The sequence below is a fragment of the Diadema setosum genome, chromosome 14, assembly GCF_964275005.1.
Source record: "Diadema setosum chromosome 14, eeDiaSeto1, whole genome shotgun sequence".
NCBI classification, from domain to species: Eukaryota; Metazoa; Echinodermata; class Echinoidea; order Diadematoida; family Diadematidae; genus Diadema; species Diadema setosum.
The window spans coordinates 10428219-10451744 of NC_092698.1; the positions used below are offsets into that span (position 1 = coordinate 10428219).

Sequence of the window (23526 nt, forward strand, 5' to 3'; positions counted from 1 at the left end):
GATTGCTTACCCTCCGAACGTCGATGGCCATACATGGCCCCAAATTGACCTTATAAAATTGGGTGTACGTGACAGATTTTTTTTCCGTGATTCGACTGTACCCGTGTATAAGACGCAACCCCGATTTTCTATGTTTCCGAGGAAAAAATAGTGCGTCCTATACATGGAACTTTACGGTATGTCAACATGTCCTTTGTTTTTACTTATCAATAAAGACATGATTACAAACTGTAGCGTGGGAAAATATGCACGCCAGGAAGGATGGGTTATGGTCAAAGTGACCGCCATGGGATGACCTTTCGTACAATTGTACTTTATTTCTTGAAAATTGAATTGATCTTGAATTGATGTCCAATACAACTGCAGAGTACTACTCGATACAGGATTATATGCATGAGAATCATGCATTTGAATCCAAAGAAAAGTCCACCATAGACTCTGGGCTACATGTAAGCCTGGTACATAGAGATGTATCACATTCACTTTAATTCATTCCCAGTGCTTTATTTAAAGATTCTGTTGCTAGGAGACAGGATATTAGAGGCAATACATTTTGTTTGTTTGTACAGAAACTAAACACCATCCATTTCAATAGTGCAAATGTGTATTACATTGTATATCAATTTCTCCTCTAAACATTGCTACACTGTAACAATAACTAAACGATCCGTTTTACATACATTTCCTCTGAATGCTACAGTATTGGAGTGTGATAATAGCAAAAATGTTTGGAGTCTTATAAATGTGTTTATTGTGTAATTTTGTATTTATAGACAGTTACTACAATTGTACATGTATTCTACACACAATGTACATGTACGTACAAGTACACTGTATGCATCAAACTTTCTACTGTTTGTGTTTTATTAAAAAATACTGTATGATCTGTATGTATGACATGTTAAAACATTTTGTGTCACTGGCAATAATATGAAGCTAAGGAATAAATTCGATACCAGTACACCAGGACCTAGACAGGTAAAATGTACACTCTACCTCACTTGAAGATCCAGCATACATTTTTGTTGTAGCTTAGTATTGTGTGAAGATAGGCCTACAGATGCATATTGCTGCAGTGACACAAAACCCAGCGAGCAGATATGGGGCAAAGTGACTGCAGGAAGAGGGGTGGGGGAGTGGTGGATGCTCTGGACTTGAGCCAACATTTTGCAGAGTTCATGGCCACAAGAATTCATTACTATCCTACCTACTGCAGTGTGTGTATGTTTGCGCCTGGTGTGCATGTGTTTATGTGTGTGTGTGTGGATGTGCCTGTGTATGAGGGCAGAGAGCATACACATTTTTTGTGCGAATGTCTATGTGAAATGACTGGAGAGCAAGCATCAGTGTGTAGTGGAATTGGTAAAATTGCACACCAGTTGGCCAGACCCCGAGGAAAATTGCTATCTGCTCCTATCCCTCCCATGTTTGTCTACCCTGTTCCTGCACTCGTCCGCTGCAGAAAGTAGTGCCTGTGCTCTGTGCATGTAAACATCCTTTACACAGAAGGCAAAAAATAATACCCTTTGCATATAGCCCTGGCAGTATCTTCAGAAAGCGCCATACAATTGTACATGAATATGTAGGTCTGAACTTTACACATGCAGTGACTTTCAGATAGCAGTGTACAATAAGAGGCCTGTCATGCACAAAAGCTCTCCGTTTCGTACGTTTCCAGGAAATGCATTACTGTATTTTGTATACGGTGAATGCACAGGCCTACGTGTACATGTAAACAATGTATTTTGCGAGTCTTTACAGTATGTATATCACAAATTTTTCAAGTTAAACAACATGTACAAAATTATCAACCCTGATCCCAAAAGAGCTATTGATTTTTACTGTTTACATAGCAGCACAAGTACATTTCAGTGTATGTACATTGTACATTATATAGGTACTACACATGCATCACATGTGAACATGATACAATGTGTATTGCACACTTGTATTAAATCATGTTTGTGCATACATGTACTAGTACAATGTAACTAGCACAAGTACCGTGAATGTTTGCTTCACTTGAATGATCTTTGAATGACTTTAGGAATGCATTGTATGACTGGCAATTCCCAATGCTTTTTCATAAGTTTATCACACTGTTGTATAGAATTTTTGTTTTCAATGCAGGATCGCTACATTCGCTTCTTAAAAATGGGTGAAAATGAATGATTTCTCCATCCATTAATGCTGTACTCCATGACTGCAAATTTAACCACTCACAAAAATGTCAGGAAATCCTGATTCCCTCCTCCCTCCCCCCCCCCCCAAAAAAAATAGATTAACTATAAACTATACGGCATATACAGTGCATTCCTTTTACAGACTGTATAATGACCATGGTTAGGCCAAAAAAAGAAAAATGGTTTGTTTGCCCTTCGCGACCGACCAAAAATCACGGAAATTTCAGGTCACTTTTTTTTTCTTTTCTTTTTTTTTTTTTTGCTCTTTCAAGTTTATTTTTTTGCCACAAATTTCATCTTCTACAAATTTGTGAATGGTTTTAAACCCAAAATTATCCATTTTAAGCTAAAGAAAGAATGAAAAAAAAGTCTAAAAATGTTTTTTTTTTTTTATCTCATCGACCCGCCGTAATTGTGTTCGGGCCGCGCGGGGCGCAGGCTACGTTTTATAGCATGCATTGCATGCTAGCTACCTTTTTGGCTCACATGCGTGCGTGCGCACGAAATCCAATCAATGCATGCATATATGCGCTACTTAACAGGGCTGCACACTGGCGCTGGTCCGACGGTCAAAGACCGGTAAAAGTCACCGTCGGACTGGTAACTTTTCAGGAAATCCACAAGTTACCGGTTCGACATGACCAGTAAAAAAAAAAAAAAGCATTGGCGGGGTCAGTAGAAAGAAAAAGAGCAGCCCCGATCAGGGAGAAACAGAATGCAAGATATCGCACTGTTCAACAAATTTTACGCAAGTTTTCGTTTATGTCTACCGGTGCAATTTGTACAGTAAATATTAGTTTTGAGCACTAGCAGTCGACCAGTTATTCGCGCTAGCTTGCGCATTGGCGCTGCTCACGCACTGCCATGCCATGCAATACATGCAAAGCATGTACAGTGTAACTGCTTTTCGTTTGCTTGCGATCGGCGGTCATGCAAGACAAGAAGCATTGATAGAATTAGAAGCGCACGCATTTCTGGGTCATTTTACTCACGATCCGATCCCGGCTTCGCAGCAGCGTGGCAGTTGACATGTTAGAACTAATTTACTTGTGTCGATTTTTAGAAAAGTAAAAACATATTCGATATTCAGCGATACAGTAAATGGATCTGACTGCGTTCAGTTTCATTTTACACAGTCATTTCACAAATGAATATTTTCATTCGTTCAGAATGACCTCACAATGAAGATAGGCGCAAAAAGGATCACGAAATCGGCCTTCTGTGTACTTTTTAACCCGTTGAGGACGGTTTGATTTTGCTACAACACGCATTTCCCACAGACACCTGCCCGAGTATACTCGGGACTCGTCCTCAACGGGTTAAGAACGCATGCACAAAATGTGAAGAGATAATACTAGGAAAAAAAAAGTAACGAAATCATCGCAGTCCCACTTACATATTTGAGGTAGAAATCGTCCCAAAAGGATCATGAATTCGGCTGGCCGCGTCGTACACCTTTCAAAAGCTCATGTACGAAATGCGAAGAGATTATAGAGGAGAAAAAAAAAATAAAGGACACATTTGGTGCGTGCATCATAAAAGATTACAGCCAAATAACAATTAATGAAATCGACGCAATCCCGTTGAAATTTGAGGAAATAATAGGCGCAAAAAGGATCTTGAATTCAGTCCTGCATGCAGTGTATATAATTTTGAAAATGCATGCACAAATGCGAAGAGATTATCGGGAGAAAAATAAAGAACGCATTTTCAACCCTTCTGGTGCATGTATCACAAAAGATTACAGCCGAAATAATTAACGAAATATCGCAATCCCGCTGATATTTGATGTAGAAATGGGCACTAAAAGGATCGTAAATTCGGCTGTGTCGTATACACATACGTACGAAATGCGAAGAGATTATAGGGAGAAAAATACAGGACACATATTCAACCCCTTTTGGCCCGTGCATCATAAAGATTACAGCCGAATAATAATTCATAAAATCATCGCAATCCTGTTGAAGTTTGAGGAAACAATAGGCGCAAAAAGAATCATGATTTTTGGCCGTATCGTATATCTTTTAAGAACGCATTTACGAAATGCGAAGAGTTTATCGGGGAAAAAACAAAGAACACATTTTCAACCCCTTTTGGCGCGTGTATCATAAAAGATTACAGCCAAAGTAATTCATGAAATCATCGCAATCCCGCTGATATTTGAGGTAGAAATACGCGCAAAAAGGATCGTGAATTCGGCCGTGTCGTATATACCTTTCAAGAACGCATGTACGGAATGCGAAGAGATTCTGGGGAGAAAAATAAAGAAGGCATTTTTAACCATTCTTGCTGGTGCGTGCATCACAAAAAATTACATCTGAAGTATAATAGATTCATGAAATCGCCACAATTCCGCTGATATTTGATGTAGAAATAGGCGCTAAAAGGATCAGGAATTTGGCCGTGTCGATACGCATGTACGAAATGCGAAGAGATTATTGGGAGAAAAATACAGGACACATTTTCAACCCCTTTTGGCCCGTGTTTGGCCCGAACTCGGCCCTGCATGTCGTGTACCTTTCAAGAACGCATGCATAAATGCGAAGAGATTATCGGGAGAAAAATAAAGGACCCCTTGTATCGCGTGCATCAGAAAACATCACAGCTAAAATAATTCATTAAATCATCGCAATCCAACTGACCATCAAGAGCAGGTTACGCAGCAAGTTCGTGCCCCCATGTTTACAAAAAGTCACAATCGTATTTGATACAATCTGATTTTGTTCATTATCATTTTACACTAATTAACAAACAAACATTCTAATTTTTTCTATCTTTATTTTTAAATTTCTTGTGCAATAAATAATGCCAGTTTAAAAAAAAAAAAAAATATTAATCTGTAAAATGTACATGAGGGGAGGGGGTACGTCCATAAAAAACAAGAAAATAAGTTTGCAAGTCATTTAATGTTTTTTATGTTGTCGTTGTTGACCGGTAAATTTTCTGTTCGGACCTGTAAAAAATGGTAAAACGGGGCATTTACCGGTCTGACAGAGACAGGTAGGACTGGCAGAAAAAATGGGTTAGTGTGCAGCCCTTCACAAGATGGCTACTTTTGCAGCATCCGTTACCAGCTGTCATGGCACCAAAACTGTTTGGAGTTCAGTTGCCAGCATCTCACTGGAAGGTACTTTATAAGTGTTTGTCAGTGAGTGTTTCTGCCTCGCTTACCGGGCCCTGGCAAGACGAAAATTTGAATGAATCCCTTGGAGTTTTGAGTGCATTGACATGGAAAAAAGGGTACCCTGTATTAAAAAAAAAAAAAAAAAAAAAAAAAACGACCTACCGACCCTCTTGGGTTTTGACAATTAAGGGCAAACAAACGATTTTTTTTTTTTTTTTGGCCTTATATTGTAAATGAAACTCTTGTTACACAGAATTCAGGTTCCAAAATCATATCTTTTACATGTAAACTGTTTCGCCAAATACAATGTAATGAAAGAAAAATGCCAGTCCCATAGACTTCGTTCTAAATGGAGTTGCCTATAAGGTATACTGAGAAGAGCTTGTAGCAGCATCGCTACTTCTTGTATTTGTTTCCAATCCTGTGATCCTTTACATTTGCCCCTGTTGATGTATCGTTAGTTTTTATTAAAATTTCCCCCAGCCTCAGATAATGAGAGTGAAAAATTCCATATCAGCTTGCCGACCTAGTTAATTGCTGACCTCTCATTCCGGTTTAGACCAGTTCACGGTCAGGTCTAGATTGCGTAGATAGGCGTATTTTTAATATTCATTTGGTAGTTATAAATCCAATCACAGTTATTGTTTATGCGTAAAGTTTCTTCGTATCAATTTGCATATTTCACTTTTAACCAATGGCGACCCGAGGTTCGCACCTCAACACACACATGTTTGGAACATCAGTTCTCGACCACATTCGGCATGCTATTTCAAATGACTCGCACCTCAATCCTGCTTGAGTAAAGACATCATCACTACACTCCCGCTTCAACCACCGTAGAGGAACGACCTCTGGATCACCTGCGGTAGAGTCACCCTTCACCTTCTGTGTTTTTATGGGTCCGCTGGCTGTCTAAGGTTTCTACCCGGCAGCTGTCCTCTCTGCACATGGTATTTGTACCAGAGATTCGAGGATGGAGCTTCGCAGTTTTGTTGCCTCCTGCACAGAATTTTCATTTATTCGTCCTCCGACACGTCTCATTGTCGTCGAGTGACTGCAACCATACATCGTTCTAGCCATGGACGACCCACTGTCTGGCTGAGCATTGACATCGTTCCAGGCGACTCGCTGTCCTGTTGAACTTATCTTCTTCAGCCTCCCGCCGACTCACTGCGCTGGTAGAGAGCTGCATTTCATCTTTCTCCTAACCTCCGTTATGGCTCTTCAGCCCCGTACGACGGATCGTCGCATCTTTAAGCATCTCCAGCACTCATCGTCATCATAACGACTTCTTCACCGCCTGTAGAGACCCCCTTTTCATCCCTACATTGTACACCATCTTCAACTTCGCGAGTTCATCTCTGACAGTCTCGTCAAATCGCGATAGCCGCAGCTTCCTGTGCGCACGATAGAATCACGTTTGGACAAGGACTTATCCAGGAACTCATTCGGAACTTTTAATTCCATTTTTATACATGTACGTGAGTTGGTTATATTGCCATGTAACAGCGGCGGCCTTCCGCTATACAAACAGCGCCAATCTCATTGCTTAGCATGTTAATACACCTCTGCTCTGCTAATGTTATTTACCAATAGGCCTACATGTCACATTATCCAATGTCACGTTTTCATTTGTGCAATAGCTAATGACATTTTATTTTTATAACAAGGAAAAGTAGAAATTACGTGGTGCGTAATATATGTCCCTGCCGGAAGTAGCATTTTGTAGCAAAATGTACAATATAGGTCAAAAATCAAGGTCAAAGGTCAAAGAAGTCAAAGGTCAAAATTCTGTGTAGAAGTTTTGAAGCCCTCACCTAGTGCCATCACCAAGCAAACGGAATCAAAATTGGGTTAGAAATGGCGAAGGAGTAGCATTTTGTAGCCAATGTACAATATAGGTCAAAAAACAAGGTCAAAGGTCAAAATTCTGTGTAGAAGTTTTGAAGCCCTCACCTAGTGCCATCACATAAAGCAAACGGAATCGAAATCGGGTTAGAAATGGCAAAGGAGTAGCATTTTGTAGCAAAATGTACAATATAGGTAAAAAATCAAGGTCAAAGGTCAAAGAAGTCAAAGGTCAAAATTCTGTGTAACAGTTTTGAAGCCCTCACCTAGTGCCATCACATAAAGCAAACGGAATAGAAATCGGGTTAGAAATGGCAAAGGAGTAGCATTTTGTAGCAAAATGTACAATATAGGTCAAAGGTCAAGGTCAAAGGTCACAACTAAAATTCTGTGTAGAAGTTTCAAAGCTCCCATGTAATGCTATCATATAAAGCAAACAGAATCAAAATTGGCTCACAAATGACAGAGAAGTAGCAAATTGAACATTTTGATCACACATGGACGCACACACATACACACACACGGACACACATACGAACGGAGCCCCTTTCATACAGTCCCCTTCTCGAACTCGTTCGGCGGGGACAAATAAACATCTGAAAAGGGATTCTTATGATTCTTGTGTAAATCCTTTGTGTCGTCAATCCACATAGTTTTTGATATGGAAAATAAAAATAGGAATTCGGTAAACAATTTTCACGCACGCAAGCATAAACCAACACATGCATTCACCTTGCACATGCATTCATTCATCCAAAAACCAAATCTCCTAAAAGCTATTTAATAATAGCGTGGAGCTACAAGTAGCTCTCCATGATAATACGGAGGCTCCTCTATGCAGTACAGTAAATTTCTACACATATACAAATGTAGCATTCATTTGAATTTTGAAGATAAACTGCCACTGTTTTCTAACAATGTTTGCTTCACTGACATTACTGCACATACCCCACTGTATTTATGGGCCCCACTGCATAAAAATGAAACATGTTTGATAATAACCCACATCCTTCTATTGAACATCAACTCACATGCAGAGGATGACAATGACTACCTCTTTAATAGCAAACTTTTTTCTGGCTATTTTGAAATGGTTATCATCTAGTCATACACACAGCTGGTGCTAGCATCCCACTACAAATAGCTCTCTAAAGCAAGAGAGCTTTTTGTTCAGCCTGCACACATCTCACCTCATTACATAAAATAGTTGTACAGCATATCACACACATGTTTGTAGCAATGCTAAAGCTTAAAAATGTTTGAAGAATGTGCAAAAGCATTTCCAGAAGTGTATTGGTGAGAAATTTGAACAAATGAGCAAGGTAATTACAATGAAGACACTGCTATTCACTAGCGTTCGTCAGTATTGACTGGATTAGTCCTGAGTTATGCTTACAATGCAGGCCTCCAATTAATCGACAGCCATCAACGGCCATGGCTGTCGATGCTTCTTTCGTTGGCCGTGAAGCCCCCCTAGAAAAATTATATTTTCATGGCCATAAATTTACCTGCCACTTTTCTTTTGGTCATCATGCCACTGCAGTCAAAGGTGTACCCTTTTTCTTTTGGCCATCACGCCCCTTTTCTCTTGGCCGTTGTTTCTCCATCATATCATGCATATCGAAAGACCAATTAATTTATTCAGACTTTTTTTACATTAACGCGGTATCATTTGTGTGTTATACTGCAATTCTGGTACCAAAGTGCCTTACATTGCACACTACTTATTTTAGGGGAAAAAAATGGCCTTGGTGCCATTTTGACCAGAATTAGCTGCCCTCTAAAAGTGGCCTTAATGCCCTTTTGAATGGCCGTGGATGCCCCATGAAATTTTGGGGTATCCACGGCCAATTTGCCCTTTAGAAGCTGATAGTGTTCTTTCAAAAATGGCCTTGACCTTCAAAAATATTATTTCAAGCCCTGCAATGCACAAATATACCTCAAAAGACAGATATGATCAGACAAGGCTACAAGTAATATACAGTAAATTTCTAGCATACTGCTGTGTACATAATGTATGTACAGTACAGTGTATGAACTAAATAACAATAATAATAATAATAATAATAATAATAATAATAATAATAATAATAATAATAATAATAATAATATTAATAATAATAATAATAACAATAATAATAATAATAATAATAATAATAATAACAGGCCTCGAAATAGGATTTTGGAGGGGCAAGGCCATTTAGAAAAGGGCAATTTTTCCAAGAGGCCAGGGCACTTAGGTCAGTCAGAGGGGCACCAAGGCCACATTCAAAAGGGCATGTTGGGTGTTTATACAGTTGTACGTGATGTGAATGCCCCATAGAGCTGTATGCTATCGACCGTGCTGCTACACTCCAGCAGCGCACGCATGCATAAGATCTCTCCGCAGCAGACGACATTAGGCAGTAGGCCATACGCAATACGATTAGGTTCTGTAATACAGTACGTTCTCAACGCGTACACCGCGCTCGCTTTGGAGTACTTCCGGCGCCATTTTGCTTTGAGCATACGCATGATGCGGGCATGTATGCAGAGCGAGAGAGATGGCGTCAAAGAGGTTCTATAGAACCTCTTTGGATGGCGTATGGCAATGCTCGCAGCCGTCCGACAGGCCTGGCATTTTTAGCATGGTTTGCAACCACTTGCTCCGGCCCGCCGCTGCCTAGCTAGTAACTCTATGGCCGCTGCGCTGCGGAGGCAGTCGGGACAGTAAAAGCCGGTCGGGCGTACATGTATGTAGACTTCTACACGCCGTCTCATATCTCGGAAAGATACTTTGAGTTTGAATCAGATATATTGGGACGCGAGTGAACTGAAGGTATGATATTTGAGATCAGGGAAGTTGTTCAAGCTTATTAAAGTGTAGACTTTGAGAAAGGGCATATTATATAAGTCATAAATAATAACTTTCATTCTAAAAGGGCACCACGGCCATAAGAAAAAGGGCACATTTTTTTGGCCGTAAATTTTGATCAAGGAAAAAAAGGCATTGCGGCCAACAAGAGGGGCACCGACGGCCATGGCCGTTGGTGGCCGTCGGTTAATTCGAGGCCTGTAATAATAATAAAAATAATGTCTTCTTTACCCAGGGTAGCCTCATCAGTGTTGCTACTGATCTACTGGAGGGCACTGCCATTACCCTAGCCTTCCCAAGTACCCATTTATACATCTGCGTAGAGAGGGACATTGTGGGTAAAAAAATCTTGTCCAAGAGCACAAGCACTGGGCGGGAATCGAAGTGCAGGGAATGTACCCTAGAATGTTAAACGTTTCGGTTAAAGGTGTCCATGAAATGAATTTAAAGGAAATGTATCAAAAGTGACCAAACACTACCACGGCTGATCACATCCACAAGAGCTCAAAATAACTCTGACCTTGATAAAACCTCCCTGTGGTGCCCTCAATTTTACATTGTACACTGTATGTCTCCAACTACTGTAAAGTTCCGTGTATAAGACGCACCCGTGTATAAGACGCAACCCTGCTTTCGGACCTAAAATAAAAAAATTTAAAAAACACGAAAATTTCCATGCAAATATTGCGTGTGTCATACATATTATTTCAGCTCAAAATTTCCCTAGAATGCAGCATGTATTTGCTCTATTTTTCGTTTCCTTTTATACTTTCTTTTAACGGTATTCAACGGACATCCGCAAAATATGGAAAAATGCGACTTGTCTCGGTACTCACTTGCTATTGTTTCGCCTTTCAATCGTGGTACATGTGTCATGCATATCGTACTCATGAGTGTACAGTACGATCTTTGCTGTCATACATCAGAGGGTGTCTCGCATATTGACGCATGTCAGACTGGAAGGTTCATTACGAAAAATAAGAAAAACATCAACAAGTGTAGCAGAGGGATCATACGGCGAGACGTACGGTGCGTACGGTAATTACACTCACTGTTGTTTCGCCCGGAGGGAGTACCAGTAACATGTGTGTCTCTTGTACCATGCTTGTATGCACAGTGCGAGCCTTTTGCAAAAGGCAGCTCGCTATAATTTCAGCACACACACACAGAGAGCAATGGACTTGCACACACACAGCGCAATGGGCAAGCGCGCTCTGATCCGATCGCTGTGTGCACGCGAGTCTATTCCAAGAGCCTCTCTGCAGCTGCTGCCTTTGCAAAAGGCTTGCTAGCTAGCTAGCTAGCTACAGTGTAGCTATGCTATCCTAGCTGGCCTCGTAAAATGAAGAGCAAACGAACGACATGGATATGCATGCATGCTTCACACATCGTTCATATTTACGGTGACATAGTGTCGATCCTACTCCGTATTTTACAGCTTTTGTCTATGGCCATATTGATACTAGTACATTGATAAGTTTTACGATATAGGTAATTTAGTAGTGATACCTGTACATCGCGTATTCCAGCTACTAGGTTGGCTGTTGGTAGCTTGGTAGACTGACATCGGTAGCATACAGCAGTGCTGTTACAGCTGTTGTCTATGGCCAGATTGATACATCGTTACTGCACAAGGCCGATGTAAGTTTATCTCGTATTTGCAGCTTTTGTGTGTGTCCAGATTGAAAGATCGCTCATTTATCCGTAAGTTTTAGTGATTGCTTACCTTCCATACGTCGATGGGCATACATGGCCCCAAGTTGGCCTTATAAAATTGGGTGTACATGACAGATTTTTTTTTCCATGATTCGACTGTACCCGTGTATACGACGCACCCCTGATTTTCAATGTTTTCTGACGAAAAAATAGTGCGTCTTATACACGGAACTTTACGGTATATCATAATCAGCTAGTAAAAGCCCCATAATTAGATTTACTGTATTATATTTTTGGACATACAGGTACCCCAAGACAATATTGTAACAGTTTTATCTGTGCTGGATGCATTGTAGATGATTGAAATGTACACAGCTTTGCTCCAAAGCCCTATCAAGGACCATATATGCACCTTTCAAAATACACGATGCTCCAACATACGGTACTCTGGGGTTGTACCATTATACCCCACGGTACCTTGTGTGACACCATCTTCTTTTTAGAAAAAAAAAAAAGAAAAAAGCTGCTGAAAACTGCTTATCCAATAGGGGTGAGCCAATGGAGTCAAATGGAGTCAAAAGGGGCCTGAGCTTTCGATCCTAGCAGAATCTTCGTCAGAGGCAAAATGACAAACAGGCAGGGACAGCAATCACATATCAAGGACTACCCACAAAAAGAACAGTGAGGGGAGGACTAGGGACACAGAACAAAGAAAACAAAAGGGGAGGGTAAGAGGTCATGGGCATGGAGCCCAACAGGTAAAGGGAGGGGGATTACCATGTAACTCTTTATGTGCCACATTCGAACAAATTTGTCATAAAAGCACGACTTGGCATTTTTTGTACAACTTTGCTCTCTACATATCCAGGTTTTAACAGAATGTATAAAAGCTACATAGATTTGAAAAGCAGTTAGGTTTTCTCAAAGCATAACTGCATTGGTGTCTCAGTATAATGTGGCACAGGGGGGGGGGGGGTTCCATATTGGCACATAAAGAGTTAAAGGAGGGTGGACAGATGAAAGGTAGAGGAGGGTCAGTGATGATTGAGGACCAAGGGAGGGGGGGGGGGCAACCTTTGAAGGATAAGGATGAATAGGGAGGCAACATCAAACAAGATGAGGAATAACAGAGGGATAAAGAAAGGGAAAGAGTGAAACAGCAACAGCAAGGGGGGGGGGGGGGGGGGGGGGGCTGAGCAAGCAGCGAGCCCTAACCTGGTGTACCAAGAGGAGGCAACAAAATGGAAGTAAGAGTCAACCAACAAATGCAAGTTATCAATCATATCAAAGTGTATATAAAAAAAAAATAAATAATAATAATAATAATAATAATGATAATAATAATAACAATAATAATAATAATAATAATAATTATTATTATAATAATAATATTAATAATAACAATAATAATAATAATAATTATAACAATAATAACAGTTATAATAATGATAATAATATTAATAACAATAATAATAATAATAATTATAATAATAATAACAGTTATAATAAAAATAATTATTATTATCATTATTATTATTATAACAAGAGAGATGATATTGATAATAGTAAATAGTAAATCTTCTGTTTGTAAAATGTACACATGTATTTTTACACACTACCATCATAGACATCAAAATTTAGCAGTCGATGATAATGATCCCGATTTGACAGTCATGTTCTAAGCGTTTTTTATTTTTATTGTAATTACAATGATATGATGATTATTATAATTTTCTCTCTTTTTTTTTTAACTTTTCAATACAACAGTAATTAGGAATGAGATTAATTTAAAGCACTGACATGTCCTATGATTACCTATTTAATATCTTCCGCAGACCGGTAATGCATGATACTGTACCATAGCGCAGTGCAGCGGTCAGTGTGAGATCACTGGTAAAGTGTGTGTGTGATGAGCACCAAAGTTTTAAGACGTGGCAGCACTACTTGAGCTCATTGTTGCAGCAATTTTTTTTTTCCATAAAGCACCAGAATGACTTTCAACCAATTTTGGGGTACCTTTTTTTTTTCTTTGTAATCCAGGGTACATGTACAGCCCTAGAATTAAAAAATAAAAATAAAAATAAAAGAATAATTCAACAAAATGGCAGATATCTACAAGTACAGTGTAATGTATTTGGTACCCCAAGGTACCCAAAACTACTATAGTGTAAATTTGCATTCACTACCCTACAGGGATGATTCCTACAAAATCTAATGTAACGGCATTGAAGATGCCCAGAAAGGTTTTTTTGTGTGTGTGTGTTTGTGTTTCATGTTTTTTGTTGCTGTTTTTTTTTTCCGGGGGCCACATGGAACCACCCCTGGAACTGCCAAGAAAAAATGCCACAGTTATACTATACTGTACATATAATTGTACTTGTAGCAGCAGAAAGCACCATGGCAAAGCCGAAGTACAAAATATGCCAAAAGCGCTATTGGTAGACTATGAATATTTAAACTTTTTCAAGTCTTGTACAACTGTATGTTATTACGTTAGCATTCTGGAGAATACTCTGGCATAACAACATTTCTTTTGGAATTAAGTGTAAGTAAATACTGTTAACAAGCTATTGTTAATTTCTTATTTTTTAAGCATTGGGATGAGGTTGATAGCAATTCCTGAGTCCTACGTATGTTTATTATACACACACACACACACACACAAAATACACACTGTTCCGTGTCAACATAACTATCGAAAGAAGAACACTGCATTAGCTACCACCAACGATCAGCTTTCCGTGTCAACGTAACTATTGAAAGAAGAACACTGCATTAGCTACCACCAATGATCAGCTTCCATGTCAACGTAACTATTGAAAGAAGAACACTGCATTAGCTACCACCAATGATCAGCTTCCGTGTCAACGTAATTATTGAAAGAAGAACACTGCATTAGCTACCACCAATGATCAGCTTCCGTGTCAACATAACTATTGAAAGAAGAACACTGCATTAGCTACCACCAATGATCAGCTTCCATGTCAACGTAACTATTGAAAGAAGAACACTGCATTAGCTCCCACCAATGATCAGCTTCCATAACTATTTAAAGAAGAACACTGCATTAGCTACCACCAATGATCAGCTTCCATGTCAACTAACTATTGAAAGAAGAACACTGCATTTATAGCTACCACCAATGATCAGCTTCCGTGTCAACATAACTATTGAAAGAAGAACACTGCATTAGCTACCACCAATGATCAGCTTCCATGTCAACGTAACTATTGAAAGAAGAACACTGCATTAGCTACCACCAATGATCAGCTTCCGTGTCAACGTAACTATTGAAAGAAGAACACTGCATTAGCTACCACCAATGATCAGCTTCCGTGTCAACTAACTATTGAAAGAAGAACACTGCATTAGCTACCACCAATGATCAGCTTCCGTGTCAACGTAACTATTGAAAGAAGAACACTGCATTGGCTCCCACCAATGATCAGCTTCCATAACTATTTAAAGAAGAACACTGCATTAGCTACCACCAATGATCAGCTTCCATGTCAACTAACTATTGAAAGAAGAACACTGCATTTATAGCTACCACCAATGATCAGCTTCCGTGTCAACATAACTATTGAAAGAAGAACACTGCATTAGCTACCACCTATGATCAGCTTCCGTGTCAACGTAACTATTGAAAGAAGAACACTGCATTAGCTACCACCAATGATCAGCTTCCGTGTCAACTAACTATTGAAAGAAGAACACTGCACTAGCTACCACCAATGATCAGCTTCCGTGTCAACTAACTATTGAAAGAAGAACACTGCATTAGCTACCACCAATGATCAGCTTCCGTGTCAACGTAACTATTGAAAGAAGAACACTGCATTTATAGCTACCACCAATGATCAGCTTCCGTGTCAACTAACTATTGAAAGAAGAACACTGCATTAGCTACCACCAATGATCAGCTTCCATGTCAACTAACTATTGAAAGAAGTACACTGCATAAGCTCAGCTTCTTGCTGTAGCAAATTAAATGGAATTTTATCAAAAATATCTTCGTGCTGGGGTCCTAAGCCCTGCTGCAACTGACCCTTAACCTCATACAAACCCGAGGTATATCATTTTCATTCCAATGGTCCTACATCTGTACATACAATGCATGCAAGCATTATACATTGTACGTTTGAACATCATGTGCACAAAAACAATAGACATGTACATGTAACAAGTTTCAGTTTTTGGACATGTACAGACACACATGCATATACCGACAGTGTGTACATACTCATACACACACACACACACACACACACACACACACACACACACATACACACAACATACTGTCTCTTACAAAATTATGGCAATTTAATTGATGATTTTGCACATATGGCAAGGTACACAGACATGCATAGTTTTAAGGAATCCATATGGAATGTATTAGCTGTAATCAATACTTATAGCCACCCACGCACATTCAAACATTGACGGTATACGATTTACAACATACACACAGTAATTTTCCTATAATGAGATTTAATACTTGAGCTGTGTCATCAGTCCACTGGAAAAAGACAAGAGACCCGCGGGTCTAGCGCTCACCTGAGTATCGCAAGTTCACCTTTCACGCAGTCACTAATCTAAATTATTCAGAGCTCTACTAAAATTTGACAAGGCATTCTCAAGTAGAAGATGAAAATGTACAATAAAAAAAAAAAAGGGCCCAAATTTTTTAAGATTCCTTAATTTGGGGAGATTGGGGGCCCCTGGGGCCCTCTGGGTGGGGCATGGTGCCCATTTTGATAAATTGAGATCCTGACCCCCTAGGGATGATAGCTGCCAAGTTTGATGAAAATCCATAATGAGGTTTTCAGGAGGAAGATGAAAATGTACAATTCAGGCCCCCATTTGGACCTCCCCCCCCCCCACCCCCAAGAGGGGCACCCCTGGATCTGCTATGAACAAACTTGAAACTACAGTCATTAATGTACTCGCTCATAGTATTATCTTAGTTCTATAACTTCTGATTCTAGAGAAGATTTTTAAAGATTTCTTCATTTTGGGGGGTTTGGGGCCCCCTGGGGGCCTCCTGGGTGAGGCATGGTGCCCATTTTAACAAATTAAGATCCTAACCCCCTAGGGATGCTACCTGCCAAGTTTGGTGAAAATGGGTCATGGGGTTCTCAAGAAGAAGATGAAAATGTACAATTTAGGCCCCATTAGGACCGCTCCCCACCCCCCTCCTCTGGGTCCCAAGGGGGGCACCCCTGATTCTGCCATGAACAAACTTGAAACTACAGTCATCAATGTACTAACTCATAGTATTAACTTAACTCTATCACTTCTGGTTCTAGAGAAGAAGATTTTTACAGATTCCTTAATTTTGAGGGGTTTGGGCCCCCCTGGGGGGCCCCCTGGGTGGGGCATAGTGCCCATTTTATAAATTGAATTCCTAACCCCCTAGGGATGCTACCTGCCAAGTTTGATGGAAACCGGTCTTGGGGTTTTCAAGAAGAAGATGAAAATGTAAAAAGTTTACGCACGACGGACGACGCACGACGGACGACGCACAACGGACACCGGACGAAGGGCGATCGCAATAACTCGCTTGAGCCTTTGGCTCAGGTGAGCTAAAAAGGGGGTTGTAATCAATGTATAATACAACCAGTAAATTGGCTTCTTTTCTATGAAGTACTTACAGGCCACAGAAACGGTTGCATTTCTGCTACAGAGTATGCCATCTCCTGTGTCTGCACAGCACTGGTACGTGCCTACTGTGTCCAACCACACTCTCTCTATCCTCAGAGACCCATTGAGGTACGTCCATGGGGATGCAGTCACATAGAGTTCAGAGTCCAGCCAATGGCCAGCATGCCTCCACCTATATCTGATTGGATCATCACTTCTTGCTTCACATTCAAGCAGCAGCGAGGAGTTGGCAGGCACGGCACTACCACCAGGTTCAATTAGGAGTGTTAGATTTTTAAAACCTGTGTGAGGAAAAGAAAAGAAAAAATTTAATAGGACAACCCTCGACTAAAAAATCACACTGCTGACAATTAATCAAACCTAAATGAAGTACAACTTGAGATACAGGATTTCAGTCGTCTTGCAACAATTGAATCCTGCCCTTTGGAAGTTTAATATTGTGATGGCTCATGTACAGTACATGTACAATGTACAAAGTGAGATATAATGAACCTATGTCCATGAATGTGACAAAGTTTTGCCAATGAGGGCTTTCTCTTATTAAAAAAAAAAAAGAAAAGAAAAGAAAGAAAGAAAGACATTTGATACAGACTACCAAATACTATACAGTGAATTACTATCTTTATCTGACAGTTTGCATTGAAAACAAGGAAAAGTAGAAATTACGCGGTGCGTAATATATGTCCCCGCCGGAAGTAGCATTTTGTAACAAAATGTGCAATATAGGTAAAAAAATCAAGGTCAAAGGTCAAAGAAGTCAAAGGTCAAAATTCTGTGTAGAAGTTTTGAAGCCCTCACCTAGTGCCATCACATAAAGCAAATGGAATCGAAATTGGGTTAGAAATGGCGAAGGAGTAGCATTTTGTAGCCAATGTACAATATAGGTCAAAAATCAAGGTCAAATGTCAAAGAAGACAAAGGTCAAAATTCTGTGTAGAATTTTTGAAGCCCTCACCTAGTGCTATCACATAAAGCAAACGGAATCGAAATCGGGTTAGAAATGGCGAAGGAGTAGCATTTTGTAGCAAAATGCACAATATAGGTTAAAAATCAAGGTCAAAGGTCAAAGAAGTCAAAGGTCAAAATTCTGTGTAGAGGTTTTGAAGCCCTCAACTAGTGCCATCATATAAAGCAAACGGAATCGAAATCGGGTTAGAAATGGCGAAGGAGTAGCATTTTGTAGCAAAATGTACAATATAGGTCAAAAATCAAGGTCAAAGGTCAAAGAAGTCAAAGGTCAAAATTCTGTGTAGAAGTTTTGAAGCCCTCACCTAGTGCCATCACATAAAGCAAACGGAATCGAAATCGGGTTAGAAATGGCGAAGGAGTAGCATTTTGTAGCAAAATGTACAATATAGGTCAAAGGTCAAGGTCAAAGGTCACAACTGAAATTCTGTGTACAAGTTTTAAAGCTCCCATGTAGTGCTATCATATAAAGCAAACAGAATCAAAATTGGCTCATAAATGACAGAGAAGTAGCAAATTGAACATTTTGATCACACACGGACGCACACACGGACGCACGGACGGACGCACGGACGGACGGACGGACACACACACGTACGGAGCCCGTTTCATAGCCCCTGCTCGAACTCGTTCGGCGGGGACAATAATTCCTCTCAATAGATCGTTTTGATTTCATGGATATCTCTTCTGCTCTTCTGATGTTGTAACCTGCTCGTTATATATGCTATTAACCTGTACCTAAAAAAAAACTTGTCAATACTTGGAGTCCAATTTGCACGCATTAGTTGTTGCTACATCGGGCAAATCTCGGGCAAGCTTTCAGCTTCTCAAGAAGAGCCACTGTCAGAAGGCTTGCATAAAATTTGAATGTGTTAGTAAACCAGTAATTTCCTTGAAATGTATGCAGGCAAGTTTAGATATGGCAAAAACACACTACTGATTTAGGTGAACGAACAACATACCGGTACTCAAATAAGAAACTTGTGCCTGTGGCCTAATAGCCAAGAAGCATAATTTGATCAGGTGGGCTTCCTAATCAGCTAATTGATCTTAATTTCACACCAATTAACAATGATTCACTGGTAATTACTAGGGTGAACCCACTAGCTCACCTGATACACAGAACAGATAACCTTTCCTACTGTAGTCCATATGATAAAGCTACATGTAAAGATAGTTTGAAACCAACAATACAAAATGTTCATTACGAACAGTCTGAGGCCATTTACATACTGCCTGGAACACAGAGAGAGTGACAGTCTAGCCAGTGAAAACAAGAAAAGGGAAAGTTGCATATTTTAGTCAGCTTCATCTCATGGTGTATTAATCAATCTAACTATTCAGTTATGCCACAAATGTTTTAAAGACACTATTTACCATCTTCATCCATAATACTGGTTCTTCATGTATTTTGCTAATAAAAGAAAAGACAAACAGAACTTTATCTCCAATATTCATCTTACATGTATGAAAGATGACTCACTAATGTGTATCAAGTATGTGGTTCATGCATTCACATTCAGAGCAATACACTGTATGTCAACTGACATGACAGTCCATGAAGACATTGATTTAAACATCTCAACGGCTCATAACTCTGAATTTAATGAAACATGATTTACTGTCATTAGTAAAGCCATGATAATTTGGCCATCTAAAAACTCAAATAGTGTTTGGTATACACTCTACATACACTGTACTAAACACCATCAGAATTTATTATTCTTATGTATCTTATGACATGAATCTTATGACATGAATTTGGCTGCAGTTTGTCATTTCCCATGTTGGGAGCAGTGGCTAGCTGAGTGTGATGTCAACATAACACATCTAATGCACTTGTCAATGTAATGACGCACCCCACTACCCCCGGACATGGGTGCGTCATGGTCATTTTTTGACTGACCACACGGGGTTTTTGACGGACACCAGAGTCACTTTTTTGACGGACAAAAGGCTGCAAGTGACGAACACCACAGTCACTTTTTTGACGGACAACACGTTGAAAGTGACGAACACCTCGGTCACTTTTTTGACGGACATCCTCGGTACATTTGACGCACCCCCGAAAATACTGAAACGATTTTTGCATACGTTTTATTCAAGCAATTTCATTTTCTTTTGGTTCGTAAGCATAATTTGTAAAAGTTTCGGCAAATTTCCCTTACCCTGGCCCTGCAAGCACCGTACCGTCATTCACCGTACATCACGCTGCTGCTACGATATTCCGTACAGTAGTATGTATTCTGTGCATGCAATCCATCCATACGACAATCACAATCATGTGTGCAGATGCGCTGTGTGTGCGCGGCCATTGCTAGTCCGGTGGATGCATACTGCAGCGCAGGTACACACCACGCCACGGCATTCCCGCGAGTATAAACAGCCCAGTCGCTGTACGTAGAGATTCGCACAGCCTAAACAAGTCCCTGGTTTGACTTGAGATTGAGTATGCGTGATTTCATGGGTTTGTTGGATAGAAAATGTGAGGAGAAAGGGTGGCTTTTAAATTGTTTGCTTGCCAGATTCTGGCAAGCATTTTTCCCTCTTATTCCAAAATGCTTCCCGACTTTGATTTTCACTTGCCGCAGGAAAACGCTCACCGTAATTTCACTCGCGGTACGCGTATACGGTATACTGGTAGCGTGCAAAAATGCGTGCAGTTTTCCATAGGCTGTAGCCAAGTGACGCACCCCTCGGTTCAGAATAATGCGTGTTATTTTCCATAGCCAAGTGACGTACCATGACGCACCCCTCGGTCAAAAATTTGACCGACAATGATGGGATTTTGACGCACCCCTCGGTCAAAAATTTGACGGACAAAGCTGGTAAAATGACGGACACCTAGGTCACAAATTTGACGGACCAAACGAGGAAATGACGCACCCATGTCCGGGGGTAGTGGGGTGAGTCATTACATTGACAAGTGCATAAGGTACACTTGTAGGGTTTGCAGCATTCTGCTCATATTCTGTAAATAGAAAGTATCATCATACAGGCATGCAAACAACTACATCTACACATGAACTAAACAGGCCCTCTGATGACTACAACCATAGTACACGGCCAATCAAGAGCATAAAATGCATAAATCAGATTGGCTACCATCACCACCACAAAAGAAAACAAATATCCAACAAATTTTCAGTTCTAGTGTTCACTGGAGCATTGTTCTTTGCCTTTTAATGGCACATGGAGGCAAATTATTTCAAAGATCTTGAGATTCAGGGATTGCTGCAGGCTCCTTGAGGAATACCCTCTGTATGGGACCTGCCTGGCCCAGCCCCCCCCCCCCCCCCCCCCACAATCACTAAACTATGATCCCCCTCCCCCATGATTCCTGCTGAGCTTGGTTAAAATCAATCACCTGTTTTTGAAACATACAAAGCTTATGGACAATGCATGATCATGGATGCAGGGCAGCTCATGTAAGCCATCAGGTAAGATAGCTAAAGAAGAAAAATATTTTGAGGATTATCTTATTTTAGGGCTTTGGGGCTATGGGGTGGTCCAGGGAGTCAGTGACCATTTGTACAAATAGTAATTCAATCTCCCACACTTGTGCAATACACATCAGGGTTTCATGATGATACACTTTGTATCTTGAGCTACATGTATTTTAGAGATGTGGAAAAAAACATTATATTTTAGCAATTTCACTTGATCTTCGACCTTTGACCCCATTCCCCAAAACTCTCCCTTGATAATCTCCATCTGATACAGATACACTAAAACCCCCTTTGAACAGAGTCTTTCAAACTAGAGTTACTGTGACAATGTTCAAGCAATCTTAGACCTGCCCATTAAAACGGTTTCGTATGTTGCTTGAACGTTGTTGCGGTAACTTTGCCAATTTTTACCCTAGCCAACCAGGGTATTCACTCGACATTACCTTGACATTACCCCGACAACCCTTTTGTTTTAATGCTCTCACCGTAACATTTTTCGATATACTCAACACACATGCGCAGTACTCTAAGCAGAATGACACATCACTTGCGAATCAAATACATGGATTGCAACCACGTGCACCACCTTCCCTCATGAATGGTAGGTAACTATGGAAACCTACCCGGAGAAGGTTTTCAGAGAGTGTCTGTTTTATACAAATTACAATGTCATTACACCGTAGCTCTCTCCTGTAGTGTTATTGCCTGAGGCGTAAAATTTTGTTGGAAACATAAAAAACCAACACACCTGTGAGTCTTGCACTCATCTGAATACCGCAAGTTCACTTTTCATGCATTCTTGCAGACTATTACCTCTGAATATAGCAAACTGGAGGGGAGGGGGCAGCTTTGAGAGCCTCCACAAGGGCATGGAGTCCCTTGTACATCATCATACTGACAAAAAACCTACTAAGTATAATGTACGAAGTCAGACCATGCATAAATTTCAAAAAGAAGATCAAAGGGTAAGAGCTAGCTCCTAATTTGGTCCTGCTCCTTATGGGCTAACACTTGGATCTACCACAATTTGGTGATTTGGGGTTTCTTGGGTCCCCTGGTGTGTCGGGGGGGGGGGGGGGGGGGGCATGGTACCCTTTGTATAAATTCTGTAACCCTAGTGATAATGCCAAGTTTAGTGACAAATTTAACCATATTTTCAAAAAGAAAATAAAATGTGAAAATCATGTCCCAATTTGGTTCCGCCTTCCCCATTGGGATCTGTTAAGAACAAACTTGAAACTACATTGTACAGTTATTAATCTACTTACTCATACATAGAGCAAGCTTTAAATAGATCATCACTTCAGCTACAGAGAAGATAACTTCTTAGATATTCCTTAGTTTGGGGACCTTACCTCCCCTACCCAGCACCTGGCATGGTGTCCCTGGGAGCCCCCAAATGGGGCATGGTGCCCAGATAATCACATTTGCAATAATACCTGTCAAGTTTGGTTAATATCTTGACTAGGCATTTTCACAAAGAAGAAGATTGGGCCCCAATTTGGTTCCCCCCCCCCCCCCCCCCCCCGGCACATCCGCATCCTTTGACCTGCCATGGACTAGCCTGAAACTACAGTTCCCAATCTACTTACTCCTTACAGTAACTTAGCTCATCACTTCAGGTTCGAGAGATTTGTAAGATTCCTTAATTTGGGGGTTTGTTTCTGAACCCCCCCCCCCCCCCATGGGTGACGGCGCCCCTGGGGGCCCCCAAGTGGAACATTGTGCACATTCGTACAAATATGTGTTCTCTCACTCTAGCAATAATACACTGCCAAA

The 23526-nt window shown here is 40.4% G+C and overlaps 1 protein-coding gene across 1 annotated transcript in view; it reads right to left on the minus strand.

Moving 5' to 3' along the window:
• The window catches only part of LOC140237929 (protogenin B-like), a 79477-nt gene that overhangs the window by 41270 nt on the left and 14681 nt on the right, over positions 1–23526 (minus strand). Inside the window, exon 2 of the mRNA XM_072317859.1 lies at positions 17323–17613. Within this exon, the coding sequence (XP_072173960.1) occupies positions 17323–17613 (291 nt within the window). The remainder of the gene's footprint in view (positions 1–17322; positions 17614–23526) is intronic.